The following is a 17,040-nucleotide window of genomic DNA, read 5'->3' as shown; positions in this document are numbered from 1 at the left end:
CCTTTTAAAGGTCTCTTCCGATCTTGACGATTCGGTGATTTGTCAAGATTCGGTGATTCCTGACGTGTCTCCGACAGCCTAGCCCTTCCCGCTGCCACCCTGCTCCCGCCGAACGCATTTTCCTGAAACGCAACACCAGCTCCGAGAGCGGCCACCGCCATAGCCTCATACTGGCCCTGCCTCTCGATGACATCACCAGAAGACCACACCCTCCGCACTGACTTGTAGTCCGTAGCTCCGCCCCACGCTGCCGTCCCGGCAGACTCCGCCCGGCGCGGCGGGTGAGGTCAGAGACGCGCGCCGCTCCCCACCCGCCCCAGCCGAGGCTTTGCCGCCGCCGCAGGGAGCCGCTCCGAGCAGGACCCCCGGGCCCCGCCAGGCCCCGCACAACTCCCTGCCGCCATGGAGCTGGCGGACGGCGTGGTGTACCAGGAGGATCCCGGCGGGCCCGGCCCCGCCATGATGTCGGAGCGGGTGTCGGGGCTGGCGGGCTCCATTTACCGCGAGTTCGAGCGGCTCATCGGGCGCTACGACGAGGAGGTGGTGGCCGAGCTGATGCCGCTGGTGGTGGCCGTGTTGGAGAACTTGGACTCGGTGTGCGCTCACAGCCAGGAGACCAGCGTGGAGCTGGAGCTGCTGCGGGACGATAACGAGCAGCTGCTCACGCAGTACGAGCGGGAGAAGGCGCTGCGCAAGCAGGCCGAGGAGGTGAGCGCGGCGCTGGGCCGGGGCGGCTCCGTGGGGGCGGCCGCACCTCCCGCGCTGGGCCTGCCCGGGGCAGAGCGGGCGGCGCCTGGAGCGAGTACCGGGGCTGCCCCGTCCGGTCGCGCGGCCGGAGTTGGGGTCGCGACGCGGCTTGGCAGAAGGATGAGGAGGGCGCGGAGTACCTCGCGGTCCGTGTAGCTAAGCCGCAGCGGGACCCGTCCGTGCGGGTCTGTGTGCATGCGGTCCCCTGAGCCGCTTGTCCCGGAGGGATCCTCGGTCACTTCTGCGGAGCGCTGCGCTGCCGGTGGGGCCGTGGGAGGGGAGAGGCGCAAACATGGAACCGTGTGCTGGTTGTGCTGTCACGGCCACGCGGGATGCTCCCCGTAGGGAGGCGGGTTGTCCATTTTTGCAAAAATAGTGACAACGCGTTACAAAAAACATGGAAATACATAGTGTGTAGGCTGAAGCCCTTCAGAGATGGTACATAAAGCTGTAGGCAGCAACAGGTGGTGTGGACTCTCCAGTGATGTCGACTCTGATTTGGGATGTTAAATGATTTTATTTTAGTGTTTGCACCAAGAACCATTTCAGCATAAACAAGTTTGAGAGGCATTATCTAATCTGATATTATAAACCAATACAATAGGAAGCAGCTGTGCAGGGTAACTTCCTCCATCTCATTGTCTTGCCAAACTCCTGAAGGAAATTGGATTGGCAGCATTATCTGTAATGGAATAAGCCATCTTAAAAGTGTATTTCCAGACCCCTTGTCCTGTGCTAATATCTCTGGTCGTACTTGCCTTCTAAATTTTCCAAAAATCAGAAGAACAACTGCACTGAGGGTGAACACAATATTAACAGTAAAAGCATAATTTAAAAAACACTAGCCCTGTACAAATACTTGTTTGTGAGTGCAGAATGTTGTCTGCAGATTGTTCCAGGTCTCAGTTTGTTATGAAGAACTGTGGTATGAATGGTGTCCCCCCAGCTCTTAGACTGATAGATCTTTCATCCTCCTTGTCAAACACATGGTGGTTTTATGATGCCTTATGGACTCCAGTCAGAGGACTGGAGTTGCCACACTATTTCTGACACAAGCTGATGTAAAAGGGTCTTTTAGAAAATGTGTTTATATTGAGAGTAATAGGAAGGGATTGATAAATACTTTCTGAACTAATTCATGAGAAAATCCATCAGGTTTGAAGCACAGGCAGCATTTGCCAGATCAAAAAACAGGCCTTGGGCAGCAGGACAGAAACCGTACCAATGTGATGAAACAGAACATGGAGTTAATTTTGTTGTTGTAGCTTTTCAGGAACTGTATGTGCCTGTTTTGGTAGTGTGCTTCACTGCCATCTCCATTTCTCTGTGTCATGATAAATTAACTTGAAAGGACAGGCTTTATGCAGTTGAAGAACCAATGCTCATGCTGCAAGACACCTGGCTGATGCTTTCCAAAGTGCAGTTAGACCAAAGACTGTATTTTCATGGTAAGCACAAAGGTCATTTTTGTGATGTGCTGAGGTCATTGAGCTGTACAGGTGTGAAAGTGTTAGGTACAGCCTAGTGTGTTCAGGAGAGGCATGTGTGTCAGTCAGGCATGGTTGTTGAATTATTTTTTCGATGCTGAGATAACCTGATGGGTGCAGTATGGTTGAAATAAAAGGAGGGCACAGAAATTTAACATTTCCTTGGACAAAAAGTTGCTCACTTAGCACATTTCCTTCATTTGGAGTTTGCCTGTGTCATGTGGTGGCAAAATGGAGAATTGAGCTGCTGAGTTCCATATTTATTGTCATCTATTCATAATTTCACACAATGGTTTGGGTTGGAAGGGACCCTAAAGTTCATATCACTCCAACCCCTGCCACGGGCAGGGACATCGTTGCAACACCGTGTTGCTCCAAGCCCTGTCCAGCCTACCCTTGAGCACATCCAGGGATAAGGCTGCCACAGTTTCTCTGGGCAATTAACACACCTTCTTTTACTTTCTGCTTGTTGTTGTAGGAAATTTATTTGCAGCAGTATCTTTATGAACATTAAATAGTTTACTATTTGGGTAGGGGTCTCCTTACCCCATTTTTGTAATTTGCCTTCTTTATTTCCTGTGCTTAAAACATGTTACTAAAGAAATATCTTAAAAGTTGTTGCCTGAGGATTTCTGGAATAATTTTTTTTAAAGTCACCCTGACAGACGTTCTGGGCCTACTTCTTAACCCTCTGGGTACAGTTTTGATCTTTGTAGTTGCTGTGAAATCACTTGTCGGACTTTTAATATGGTAGGTTTTTTGATATTGCTGAAGGAATGGAGGAACCAGCTGCTCCGCTGTTCTGCTTCCAGTTCTTACCTTTGCACTTGGTGACTGTGAGGTAACAATTCCTGCCCCAAAGAAGTGGGAGAGGAACCAGCATTTGTACTTCTGCTGTTTTATACTCTGATAGGAGTTACTTCTGCAGCAATGTGCTGTTTCAGGCCTGCACTTGTAGCTGGCATGTGTTTCGTGCACTTGGAAAGAGGATAAAATCTACTCCATTTAGCTATGCCAAATTAGGATATCTTTTAGCTTTTCTGCTGTTGGTGGGATTAAGCTGTTTTTGAACTCTTTGGCAACTGGGAAAAAGCATTTACCACTACTAAAATTGGTTTAAGTCATAGCATGAACTTGATGTCTGCTTTTTCTTACTGTTCCCAGAGGTAACTTTCTTCGTTAGGATTGTATGTTGAGTAAACACTGTGCAGTAAGAGTTTAAGTATTTTTAATTAGAGGGAACAAAACCGAGATGCATTTTACAGAAAACTTTCACTCTATTTTATGGCTATCAGGTTGTTTTCATTTTCACATGTTTTTCTGTCCCCCAAGTCCATCTGAACTGGCTTTTTAGGTGTTTTTTTTTTTTCGCTCTGCTCCAAGAACTTGCCATTGGCTGAGAATCTGTCGTTGTTGCAATACACATTGCTGAAGGACGTGTCATAGAATAATAAAGATTGCCAAGTGGGTGGGACCCTGACATCAGATATGCCCAGCATTGCACCTGGGTCCTGTGACAGGAAAACCAGTCAAGATGTAAAGAGACAGAAGATGATAGAAATACAGGAAGAGGTGTTTCATTTGGCTAATAATGTATTACTGAGTGCTTCAGTGGTTGTGTGTAGGACAGAGGGCTCCAAATGTGCTGGGCTGTTGTGTAGTCTTGAGTTCTTATTTATTCCAAAAACCTCTGCAAGCTTTCAAGTAGGTTTAAAATTGATTACATAAATATTTTTGAGTTTAGTTGTGTGGGACTTTCTACACTTTTTATATGAGGTCTGTAAAAACATGTTGGACAAAGGTCTGAAATGATGCATGTGATCCTGCCTGGAGAAAATGGGATGGATTAAATGGGAGTTGCCAAAGATGGCTGATGAAGGTATTACAGGTTGAGTTTCAGTAGCAGGCACATGCAGGAGGAGCTCTGCATCGCATCATGTGTTACACCTCATCATAGCCTAATCAAAATTAGGATCCAGGCATCCAATGCATCAGAACCTGGAAACAAGACGGCCTTTTAAGGATCATTCCAGCTGTATTTTCTGTAATCTAATATAATCTGATCTGATTGTTTTAAAGACAGGTTGGTGTCCTTCAGCTTGCTCTTAAAAAAAATACCAAAAATCTCACTTCTCACACTTCTCATTAGAGTTGTAAAATACATCTTTGTGGCCCAAACAGGACGTCACTTAAAATGGGGAAAACTAGATTTTTGTATGCATCAGTGTTTTGAATAACCAGTAGCTGGGGTTGAAATGAGAGGATGACTATTGAGTGCCTAATGTGTTCCTACATACACTGCTGGATTTACATTAAACTGTGCAGGAGGTAAGTAGTAGTTGAGTGTATTGTCAATGTAAATTAAAAAAAAAAAAAGTAGTTTAATATGGGTGCTCAGCCAGCCTGTCCTTGGCTGCTGGGTGGTTTATCTCACTAATTCTTCTGTCATACTTGTGCAGGCTTAGTTAGGGTGTGATGATCAATCTGCTGGGGCTGTGTTTGTCATTATACTATCACCAGAAGGAGAAATTAAACCAAATAATAATATTCAAAGTCCAAAGTTCTCAATCCCAAGATCTGATCAGGTATAGTTTACAGCAGGAGAGGGAAAAATACTCGGCTGTAATTACAGAAATGCTTTATAGTAATGTAAATTTGGACTTTAACAAAATGAAGGTAAACTAATGGAAGGTAACTTTTTCCGTTTTAGGAAAAAACAGTTTTACCACTTGCAGTTGAAGAACTTGAGAGGAAATACAAAATTATATCTATCTGTAGTTTCATGAGTAACGATGACATTAATGGCTCTGAATGGCTGTTTGTTATTCATGAGTATAATTGCCCTGGCCTTTAACAAGCTATGACATATTTTTGGGAAATCATCAGAGAAACAACTAAACAAAGATGGTACAGTTTTATAATTCTTATTTCATGTTTTCCCATGTTTAGTGTAACAAACTTCCTGTGTTTGGTGTAACTTTAGCCCCAGTGCCAAATTTGTGTAAAACTTTGAAGCCCTTTTTGAAAAAGGAGTCTGCCAAAAATAGGCCAAACATGACTTGAATATTAAATGGGCCAAAGTCTTGAATCAGTTACTACAAAGAAGAAATGAAACAAACTTAATCATTGAGGTTTTCAAATTACATTGGTTAATTAATATTCCCTAACTTCGTGTGGAGGAGGTAGAAAGATTCCTGCACATCTCTATTTGAGGAGGGATTTTTCAATGGCAGCACCCAAAGCGGAGCTACCTGGGCTATGTCAGCTCTTCCTCAATTGTTGTGGTTTGGTTTCAAGCACAGTCATATGAACACCATGCCCAGTCCTGTGATAGCTGTGCAGAGCATGTCTGAAAGGGACTCTTGTTTCGCTTCATAGGTTTTGGTTCATTTCTACATCTGAAGTACTTTTTAGTCAGAACTTCTTCTGATGATCCTGTTCAACTGAAGCCCTTTTCATAAGGTTATGAATTTCTGCTTTTGTAAAAAATGTGTGTGCAATGGCTACAATGTAGTAATAGTTCATTAACAGTTGATGTATGACCATTAGAAATACTTTTCCCACTAAATTTTCCAAACAATACATAGGAAAAAATATTCAAATCAGATTACTGTTTTCAAGTTGCTACCTTCACTGTTCCTTTTCTGCCATGTGGTCCTCAGCTGCCTTTGCCCCTTTAACTGTTGTGGATGTTTAGGATTTTTTCTTGCAGAGATTTCTGGTCTGCTTCTCCTCCTTGTTCTATGAGCCTTCCGCATAACTTGTCTTCTCCTTGCAATGCAGAGCTTAGAGTACTGCATGACCTAAAATATCCTTGGCTTTTAGAAGTGTTCTTTGTGCCAGTTGCCAGTAATACATATTGAATTTCTTGACTTTTTAGGTAAGATAAATAGCAAAAAAAAAAGTGCTTTCAAAGCTGCTATAATGGCATGTTGGTAATTTTTATGTTAGAGAATGTAAACACTGTTGCATTCATCAGTGAATTCCAGAATATGGGGAACCACAAGTGTGGTAAACCAAGGAAACAGAAGGAAATGGTGATCAGCACAGAGTTTTCTGTGCAGTTGACAGATTGTAGATGGTTATTAAGGATCTGATGAAGACTATGAGAATTTATAGCAGAATTGGGTGGGAATAGAAAAGATATCAAATAATTTTGGTTGGCACTACTGCTAGTGTGTACCTTTGTGGCTTATGGGTGAAAATAACTTCACTGATGTTCCTTAGTCAGACTAAGGATACCAAGACTCCCTGTGTTCACATGCTCTGTTGGCAGTTGTTGTACATTAAGTTAGACAATAAGGAAATAATTCATATTTATATTAATCCTAAGCAGGTTCTCTGGAGTAGCTGGCACTTAGTTGCAAGTTATTACACAGTATAACCTAGACTGGGTGCTTGACTGATGGACCGGGACTGAAATAGTTCTTTGTGTTTAAATGTGGCCTATGGATCTATTCAGTTTTGGAAACCAACTTGCACCTCCTGGCTGTGAAGGGCTGCTGTGTTTCTTCCTACCTGCTGCAAAACCTGTAATTAGTTGTTTGGTCTAACTTAACTATTTTGTTGTTGTTTAGAAATTCATTGAGTTTGAAGATTCTCAAGAACAAGAGAAAAAGGACTTACAGACCAGAGTGGAAGCATTAGAGTCACAAACTCGACAACTTGAACTAAAAGCAAAAAACTATGCTGATCAAAGTAAGTAAAAAACATGGTGCTCTCCTATTAAGTGTATTAGTGCATTTTAATTTTTGTTCTGTAAAGTGATAATACATATGCCCTCTGATTCCTGTACTTAGACAGATAACTGGATTTAGCTCTTGTGCAAGTCTGTTTTCTTTAGAATTAAGGCAAACAAGTCAGATACGAGCTTGTGACTTGTAATCGATTCTTCTGGTATCCTGCTTGTATTGCTTACCTTTTAGACCGGGCTTTCTTCACATTTAGCAACTTTTTTAGAAGATGCTTTGATTACTTCCTTGTTAGTGATAACAAAATAAGATATTTTCTTCCTATTAAACAGTTGTCTGTGCTAAAATAAAGGTAATCTTCAGGTTTAGAAGCACAGCTGGGAGGAGAAGAGCATTGATGGTGATTCTCATTAACTTCTATATAGTTTTTGCTAAATGATTTATTTCTAGGAGATGTTTAGTTTTTATAGAAAAAAGTTTAGGGAGAACACTTCCCTTTTTAGAGATGTTCTGTGTAATGGAAAAAAAACTTCTGGAAACTTTGGAAAAGATGATAGTAATCAGTTGTCTTGAAACACTTGACGTTGCATATATTGTAGTTTAGCCATTCTGCTGGGCTGCTTCTTATCCAGCCACACAGTCATTGAATGAAACTTCATCATCAGTTTTTCTACTTTTATACTTCAAGCTTCTAAGCCATCTTCTGTTGATGTGAGACGGGTGTGTTCATCAGTTAATATCTAGCTTTTATTGCTGGACTCTGCAGGAATGTAAAGTGAGATTGTGATGAGGCTGAGAGATGACCAGTTTCTAAAAGCAGTGTCAGTCTTCAAAGTAGCCCCTTTTCACTACTCTTTTTTCCTTTATTTCTGCTCAGCTACATTTCCTGCCCCTAACACAGTTAGCTCTTTTCCAGCTGAAGCTTGAAAATTTTCCTGTAAAATTTAATTTTCAGTGGCATGATTAAGCCTATAGCAGGGCAGGAGTATTAGTCTGAGAGTGTTAAGATGAATGTAGGTGGCACCTAGGGCAGAATTTTACTGAAATTTGGGCAGTTCAGAATGTTGTTGGCAAATCTTAGAGGCATCACCTGCTTCATTATCCATGTTCAAGTATTCCCAGATTCTGTATAGGCAGGGATGAAGGAGCACTTCAAGCAATCTTTCCTAGTAAAGACCAGTGTGATTATTTCCTAGGATTGTTTCTTCGTAGAGCAAGTCAGGCTAAAATGGATAATTGTATTGTACCTGAAACCCTGCATTTCTTGTGGAACAGTGTTGTGTGTGTATCTAAGAGCCTCACAGGAGGGGAAAATAAAACATTGTAGCCGGAGTTAAGTGTCCTGTTTTGGTGACAAAGATACTGTTTCTAGAAGACCTGTGCTCTAAACACACAGCCCAAACAGCTTGTTCATGGGAGACCTCACTCACTGACAACAAGATTGTGGATCAAGATTGCATCCTGTCCTGTAAGCCATGGCTTTATTGTGTTAATACAATCCAAAGGATAAAGTGGTTGCATAAAAAAAAATCAGTTGGATTTCTGACAATGTATGTGGCAGCATACCTGGAGTTTCTCTAACAGAAATTACATTTACCATGTATTGATAAAAACATTTTATGTTGCTCTGTGAGTGTGTTGGTGTGAAATTCTCTTTTTGCTTTGAAGCCTTCAAGTATATGTATGATTTTAAAGTTTTATTTATATATTGTGTGTATATGTGTGTGTATATATAAAATAATAATGAAAGTATTTTCCCAAGAAACTCAGTTGTTCCAGTAGAAGCACTGAGGGTTGCTAGAACTACTTTTATTGTAAGAAGTAATGTTACTAAAAACAGTTACCATAACTACATAAAGCTCTAGTGATGATTTTAGACACTTCCAAAATCCATTTATGGGAGAAAAAAAATCTTTGTATTGGAGAAAAACCTTCTGTGATGGCAAAACTGTATATTTGAAGAAACAATAGGGCTGGGTCAAATTGAGTTTGCTTATGCTTGGCCTTGATAAGCTGTCTGGGACAGCATGAAAGGCTGCTGGGAAGATTTGTCATGCTGCTGATGCAGAGCAAGATCAAAGGGGACATAAGCACATTTGTTGAACACCTAATGAATATTATGCAAGTTAACTGTGTTTTTTTAGTGATCTAAATTTCTAAGGTATGAAAACCATACAAGTACGTATTCGTGAAGCAGCTTAACCTTACTGCATTACCTTGTTTTGTTTTATAGACCAGGCAACCGGCATGTTGTACAATCCAAATTACCGATGTGTCACTTTAATTAAGCTCCAAGGCTTTTAGCTATATTTCTTTTTCTCTTCTACTTCCTATAGTACTGCTATGCATCTAAGTTAGGCTCTGGTATTGCTAACTGTGTTACCACGTCAACATTCAAAACGGTGGCAGTGTTATCACTGGTAATGGGAGTTGCAAATGTCTGGCACAGAGCAAGAAACCAAATAAAACCTGGGTCTGGAGTGCAGAGTGAGATCACAACATCAGTTGGTGATATGAGTAATAGATTAGAACGGAAAACAGGTAATACATGGTTCTATGTCATACTTTACCTGCAAGACTTTTTGCTTCGTGTAGGCTGCCTGTGCTCTGTGTGTTTTTTCTCAAATAAGCAAAGCCTGTGAGAACAAGTTTTGTCCATTAAAAAGTTTTGACTCATTCTCTTTAACACTGGCAGTGCTGAGCATTTAGTGAAGACTTGTCAGCTGGGGCAGCTCTTAAGTCACATGGTTAAGTTCTGCTTGATTGTATGTGCTTAAATCTGTATGCCAGTCAAGAAGTTATGGTTATTATGTCCTGAATTTTAAGTATTTGTTTGTGCAGTCTAAGTGATTGTCATACTAAATCAAAAGAAAAAAAAGTATTTCTTTGCACTTAAATTTACCCGTGGGCTTGCATCCTTAGCCGTGTATTCAATCCCTTAGATTAGAATAAAGCTGCCTTTTGAAATTCCTGAAGTGAAATCAGGAGATTATTTTGTGTCAAGCAGTTGCCCCATTCATTGGTTCACTGACTTCTTTTCCCCTCCTCAGAAATTGAAACAGTTGCTGCCACATGAGTGAACTACCTTGAAGTGCTCTGTTCTTTTTTAGGAGGAGGTTGGAAAGAGGGGGAGATGACAGCAAAACACTGCTGGAAGGACTGTGAGCCTGGCAGATGATGAAATCCCGAACGGTGGAAGCAGATGCACTGGAGTTATCACTCCTGCATAATGGGACTTAGTCCTGATACTTGATGGGATGTGGTGGTTGCCTAAGTCAAGTTTGCTGCGAAAAATGGTGCAATATGTGGTGCTCTGGGATAAATTCATTAAACTTTAGAACTGCTTAAAGGAGAGCAGAGGCATAAGGATTTGCAGCTTCTATTTGAGTGCAGGAATGGGCTCAAATCAAGACCACGGATGAAGCTCCTTGGCTTTTTTTTTTTTTTTGATCCAGCTTTTCATCTCATTTTGCACAGCTGCTTCTGGCTGTAACTTTTCCCGGGTTGCTCCTGTCCCTTGTGTGGCCTGGCTCTCAGCAGTACCTGGACAGAGAGGGGGGAAGGGCAATGCCTGTGCTCTTGGAGTCTGTGCCATGTGGAAGCTCAAGCAAGTTAAATAGCAGAAAGTTCCTGGGGATTTGTTTAGGAATGATGTTGGTACAGGCAGAGGTTTTAGAAGTTCTTGCTGTGGGTCTATAGTAAACTTTTACTGAGTGTTGGCAAATGTCTATTTTTGGGTTTATGACTTACCCAGAATTCATGTAATTTTTTCCTTCTCAGCAGCAGAGGGCACCTGTGGACATGATAATGCCAGATGTTTAGTAAATAACATTATTTTGTTTTTGCAGTGGTGTATCTGAGGCCAATGCCAGGCTGTGATATAATTTTAAGTATTTCTTAGAAGAATTTGAAAATACCTGACTTCCACAGTACTTCAAGTCTTTGCTGTTGTGAGACCCCTTTATTCTACTTGTAACTTGTTTGCAGCATTAAAATATTTGAGATGTCAACCCTGGACCTGGAAAACAGAGGGCTGTTAAAAACTTGTAATAGCAATACACAGCTCGTTTGTCCAGCAGTGCTCTGTGAATGCACATGATACTGCTGGGAGAGTGCTCAGTCTCCAGTTACAGGAAGGGATAAGATCTTCTCAGAGCTCATGGGATGTTCCACTGAGTTCTGGGTGGGGATGGGGGACGGCGGGGGGGGGGGGGATGGAGCGGGCAGGCTACAGAGGTTTATTTTAGTTTCCTTCCTTGCCTCTTTCTGGGAATGTCAGTTTTCTTTATGTATTACAGGCTAGAAGTTAATTAAACTTCTGGGAATAAAAAATTACTAGTATATTTTGACTTACTACAGGAATGGAACAGCTTTGGCGTAAGCTTTATGGAGGAATCGTTCTTGGGGTAACTTATTTATTAAGAGAATCTGAAAACACCATGTCTGCATGATTGAAGTGCTTTCTGTGCTTTCTAATGGAGGTGGTAGGCTATGGGACTTGAAAGATTTGGCTCCGTTTCTGGATCTGCCTAGTGCTAAAGTACAACCAAAATAAAACACTGCATTTGACAAGAAAACAGATATATCTACTTACCTGACTTTATCAAACCTGAGCTTTGTGTGCAAGATAGATTACATTTGGAGAAAAACAGCATTTGTGAAAGAAACCTAACGAAACAAACAAACCTCAAATAAGTATAATCCCAAGTAACAACTCTTGAGTTTTGGAGCTGTAAATGTTGTGACACAACTCTTGAGATGATGGTATTTTCCATGTCAGGTGATACTCTGCAGTAATTGCTTGCTGAAGGTTTTATTTGGTATATGAGACAAATGCTTTGGAAGCTGACCTAAAAACATTTGTTTTTCTCAGAAGCTAAACAGAACTACTGCTTTCATTGGCTTCAAGTGAAGATGCAAGACCAGGTTTTGTTGTGAATGTTCTGCAGATGGTATTTGATATCTGATTTTCCTCTGAGCTCTCAGAACACCAGCTTTGCTGTAATGTACACCCAGGCAGACAGCCACTCTTAGATAATCTGAAGGCATCCAATATCTAAGATCTCTGCACATGGGATATCATGCAGCTCATGTGGCTCTGTAGTTAACAGGGAGACTCTGATGTGAACTTTCAGCTGTGAAGTTTAACAGAAACAGAAACTTCCCAGAAAGTTGTTTTGAGACTTGATTTGTGTATCTGCACAGATGGTAATGTGAATAACTAAACTGGTGTGAAACAGCTCTGTCAGTAAATCCTGCTTCTAGGGATGGCTCAACTGGTGTGTATCTCAAGGAATACAAGAAAGCTTTTCAATAGGTCCTGGAAAGAAGTTGAAAAGTTCAGGTTTGTTCACTGGGAGCCTGGATTGTTCCTACTTCATTTTCACAGGCTGACAGCAGTAAAACTAATCTGATTTCCAGCAAAGGAGGAACAGAATGGCTTGGGTTCCTGTATTTCTTGATTAGCGGGTGTGGAACTGAACTCTTTGCTAGTGTGTTCTCAGTGTGGATGTTCCTCATCTCTGATGATATCAATCATTATCTCAGATTTATTTACCAGGCAGATTCCCCCTGCCCTTTGCTACACTGTCCCTCAGGTGTCAGTCACTACACCTGAAAAATCCTTCTGTAAGAAGTGTGAGTACCAGGGTGCACTGGAAAGGGAGGCTTTCATCCTGACTGTGCGTTTCACTGTGCCTTCCCTGGCTTCCCGACTCTGTTCCCAAAGACCTGCTGTCTGTGTGGTTTTGGGAGCCAGCAGCCCACTAGATGGAGCAGGGGGGTACAGCTGGCTCCAGGGTAGGCACCGACCCAAGCTACAGGACTCAAGGGTAAAATAAAATGGAGTAGGAAATTAGAACATTGATTGGCCTGCTTTAAGCTTCGCTGTTAATATACCTGAGCAAAAGTGGTGAGAAGAGCTTGAAATTCACTGGTGTATAATTAACTGCTCATGTGTGTTTTTAAGTTAAGGGAGTATTGTAGTTTATGTGCTGGAGTTTGGTTGTTACAGTGATTCTGTTGCTCAAAATACTGCAGTAACTTAAGAAAATTACTTTAAATTTTTCTTTTAGAATCTTACATTCTTGAGTTTATACTGGCTTTTACAACAAATCCAGTCTGCTAAAGCTTCTGTGTCCACACTGACTTGATGTGGATTTTATCAGACAGGGAGTTGCTTCAATAGCCAGATGTATAAATGGAGCATCCCACTGTTTGCAAAGCAGTCAATCAAAAGTTTTCTCAGTAAAACACCTCTTTTGCAGTGACTGGGCAAGAAGTTGAATTTTGGGCTTGATTTTGTGTAGAAGTTTCTGGTATGTATTTTTGATTGTTTGAGTTTCAGCCTATGTGAGGAATGTCCTGGCACGTGGTTGTCTTTATATTAAATGTTGTAGCAGAATGTTTAAAGAGTTTTGGGGTTTTTTTAAGTTTTGTTTTGGATTTTTGATAACAAATTGCAGGGATTTTGTGTGCCTGAGACATAGTGCAAACTTGAACAGTCCAGAAGTGTCAGGGATAAGACCATTACTGCTGCATGTGTTGATACTTGCTATCAACAGAGCATTCTTGACAGCTAAATTATCTTCATAATTTCAAGTGCTCTACTTATTAAACTGAGATCTAGAACTGTATTTCACAGTGTAAGAGCTACTTGAACATGTTGGTCTTGTCAAGGGGTTGAATTTTTCACTTGTTTTACAAATTAGTTTTCTGTGCTGGATTGATTTGCAGGCCTTACCACTTCCAGGTTAAACACTTGTTTGATAGCTTAGTCCCCTTTTCAGTCCACGAGTGATGTGTGTGTTCTTTGGCGACTATTTAGGAGGTCATAAGGTCCTTCTGGATCTATATCTTAACTTTGGTGTGGGACCAAAGGATTAAGGAATAGAGGCCAGATGAAAGCTGTCCAAGGAGAGTCTTCAGACAATCCTGATGCCAGGAAGGGCTTGTTAATTAGCTGAATCTCTGTCCTGGCTTGTGTAGGAAGAACTTGTAATTCCTCTTGAAGGCATCACACTGGTTGGATTTGCTATTCTAGCAGGTCTGTTTCTCTTTCTCCCCCTCAGGCTTATCAGGAGTTTGAGGCAGAGGACAACATACAGATGAAGGGTGTTCCAAACTTGGTAAAAGCCATCAGACTTGGGAGGTAAGCTCTGACTTTCGAACAGGCAGAGTGGGCAGCTTGGCTGCCTAGTTCCTCATAATGCTATCAGGAGACAGAAACTCCAGTTTCTCTCGTATACTATTACATTTGATATCCCATTTTTAGGCTTAATTGGTTTTCTGTGAGAGAAGCTTCATCAAGATTGGTATCTCAGGTCATTAAAGGTGTTAGAACATTGGCAGTGCTGGAGAAGTTTGCACTAGACCTTGGGTTTGAGTTTGTGGAGATGTTTCAGGGGGATGCCTTCTCATCAGCCTAAAAGCATTAGAATATTTGCATTTTATGCTCATACTTATGATGCTTGAAGACCTTTGTATTTATTCAACATAAGCTTCTAAGAGTGAGTAGTGCAATGTTTTTGTTGCAATGTTTGTGTTACATTTTGCACATGTATTATGTTAAACAATGTAATCTTGCAATGTAAGGTCTTCCTTGATGTGACAAGGCTTTGTAATGGCTTTGTAAAGACACATTGCACAGAGACAATGGATACTTCTGTTTTTAGGATATATATAATCAAACTAATTTTATCATCCACCCATAAGAATTTGACATCTTAGTGGAAAAAAGTCTGAGACCGAAATATCAGAGGAACTTTTTGTATTGTTGCTTAAGTCTGATACGAACTATGTCTGGTTGGCACTTGTCAGGCTCAGCATGTGGCAGGCAGTGCCAGCACCCAACTCCATTCCTCTTGGGGTGTTATCAGGGCAAGAGTTCCACTCCTTTGTATGTTGGTGTATTAAAATGGAACTGGCAACAGTTCAGTTTAAAACGTGTTTCTGGATGCCAGTGAAAGGCATTTTGCCCTCCTATTTAGTTTCCTCTTACTGCTGATGGGACTTAAGTTTCTCAAAGTTTTTGGGGTGAGAATCTGGTAGTCTTCCTCAAAATTCTTCTGACTCTGTGATCAAGTTGGTGGTGATTTCTGATCCTTGGGGAATATCTGATCTCTTGCACAATGTTTAATTGGAAAAATAAAGTGTGTTCCGTTGGTTTTTTTTGCAAGATCATATTTTGATGGGAGGCATATTTTGGGTAGAATAGATTTCTGGTGCTATATGTCATCCTGCAGGTATTGGAAAAACCAGTTCTGAGGACTGTTGTGCTGTCTGTTGAGGGTATGTAACTTAGTGTACATCCTCTTCTGGCTGAAACTTCTACCTCTAGCAGTGTTGCACACCTGAAATGACTTCCAGAAGAAAGTGCTTAATGTCAGTTATATCATCTTCTGGGCCTTTAATAGTTTTAACCTTTGTACTTAATGAAAACAGTGGTCAGATCTCATGGAGATATCCCCCTTGACTGTGCAGCATCACTAGCCATGTACGTTTGTCTTCAATGAATTGATTCAAGGAACTATTTATTATAACTGGGCCATTAAAGTTTAAAAACATTTAAAGCTTTTCTTTCTTCACAGATGGAAAAAGTGGTGTGCTTCTTTATGGAACCTCAACCTCTGTGCAAGTGTGTGTTGTATCCATAACAGTGGGAAATGCTTTTCTGGATTTCCTGAAGGCTGGTTTTGGGCAGCTGCAAAGAAGGGTGTTGGTAACACCTGATGTAGTGTTAATCTCCATTAAATGTATTGTTGAATACTTTCCCAGATTCACTTGCAGAATTCATCCCTGGAGTTGGCTACACTGTGTAGACATGAACTCACTAAACAGTGTTGGGTGCATCACCCTGGTTTGTGTGGGAGTTCCGGGCGAGGCTGAATTGAACTGTGACTTCACTACCCAGCGCAAAGCAGCAGGGGAGGATCCTTGGACACTGTTTGTTGAAGAGGGAGCTGGTTTCATCAAATACAAGGTCCATCAGTCATACAGTTAGCACTTTCTGATCTCCTGTTTTCCCAAAGAAGGTTTAGCACAGTGGAAAGGTTTCAAGGGAGATCCTCTGGGATCTGTGGTACACAGCCTGGGCACAGTGTGCTCACATGAGAGCTGCTGAGTATTTCTGATGGGCAGCTGTTTAGCATCTCATAACTCATTACTTGGATGTTAATCAGGCAAAGATAGTGTATAAAATATGGTCTGTCACATCATAGCTTTGTTAATTATAAGTTCTGACTCTTGCTTCTTAATGTTTTACCAAAGGCTTCCATAAAACTGCACTTCAAATGTACAAGGAGACTTAAAACATCTTGTGCATCAAAACAATAAATGGAACTCTTCTGTTTAGTAGTGTTCTGCATTGCATAAATATGTGTTTTTTGATTCATGCATTGTGCTGTAAAATAAAATTTTCTCTATGTTGTGTTATGGATACTTGTGCCTTCCCTGCTATTTGATCCAAAGAGCTTTTGTTCTGTTTGATAATAGGGCAGAAATGGAAGCATTAGATCTGGCAATGGTATAAATAATATTTGATGTAATATTTTGGCCAGATATTTATAGATGGACTGCAAAAGGTTGTATCAAGGAGTGAAATGTTCTTATAAGAGCAAGATTAGATTAGTAGTGCAGAATGTTTATACAAATTTGAGTGAGTAGACAGTTATGTATTTTGGTTCACTCATTTGACTTGGGCAAAGAGTTTTTTTCTTTAAAACATACTTATGATAAAATACTGTGCCAAAATACAGATATATGGATCAAAAAGAAATGATATATGGAGAATTAATTTTCAGGAGACCCAGCTGGCAACACGAAAGTATGCAAAGAGCAGAGAAGGTCTTGACATTTGTCTTCAGATAATGTGTGTCTGGCAGTGACTCTCTGGAAACATGGAACTATAAGTTTGAACTTTCCCAGGGATATTTAAACATAGCAAGTAGAATAAGCTCAGTTACACAATTTGATACGTGTGCTTATGTCACATGAATATTGTGTTCAAAAATACCTGAATAGATAGAATTCACATCTAAGCAGCAAAAATGTTTTGTGTTTGAATGACACAATAATAAGTTGTGTGTAGAAGGTTCTGAATTCTGTTATTTTTTCTG

At 41.1% G+C, this 17,040-nt stretch overlaps 1 protein-coding gene across 5 annotated transcripts in view; it reads left to right on the top strand.

The window, feature by feature from the left end:
* Window positions 1-272: 272 nt before the first annotated feature.
* SPAG9 (sperm associated antigen 9) overlaps window positions 273-17,040 on the top strand; it is a 59,465-nt gene continuing 42,697 nt past the window's right edge. For 3 of the 5 annotated variants that reach the window (XM_054645421.2, XM_054645420.2, XM_077188377.1), the window contains exons 1-2: window positions 274-708; window positions 6,812-6,932. In XM_054645421.2, the coding sequence (XP_054501396.1) occupies window positions 403-708; window positions 6,812-6,932 (427 nt within the window). In that variant the 5' untranslated portion in view covers window positions 274-402. Of the gene's footprint in view, window positions 709-6,811; window positions 6,933-17,040 lie in introns of all 5 variants that reach the window. The other 2 variants (XM_077188378.1, XM_054645419.2) reach the window with 1 other exon arrangement.

This window comes from Agelaius phoeniceus, chromosome 19 (genome assembly GCF_051311805.1).
Source record: "Agelaius phoeniceus isolate bAgePho1 chromosome 19, bAgePho1.hap1, whole genome shotgun sequence".
Classification (NCBI taxonomy): domain Eukaryota; kingdom Metazoa; phylum Chordata; class Aves; order Passeriformes; family Icteridae; genus Agelaius; species Agelaius phoeniceus.
The sequence above is the reverse complement of the archived record's forward strand: the minus strand, read 5'-3'. Positions and strand labels throughout refer to the sequence as shown.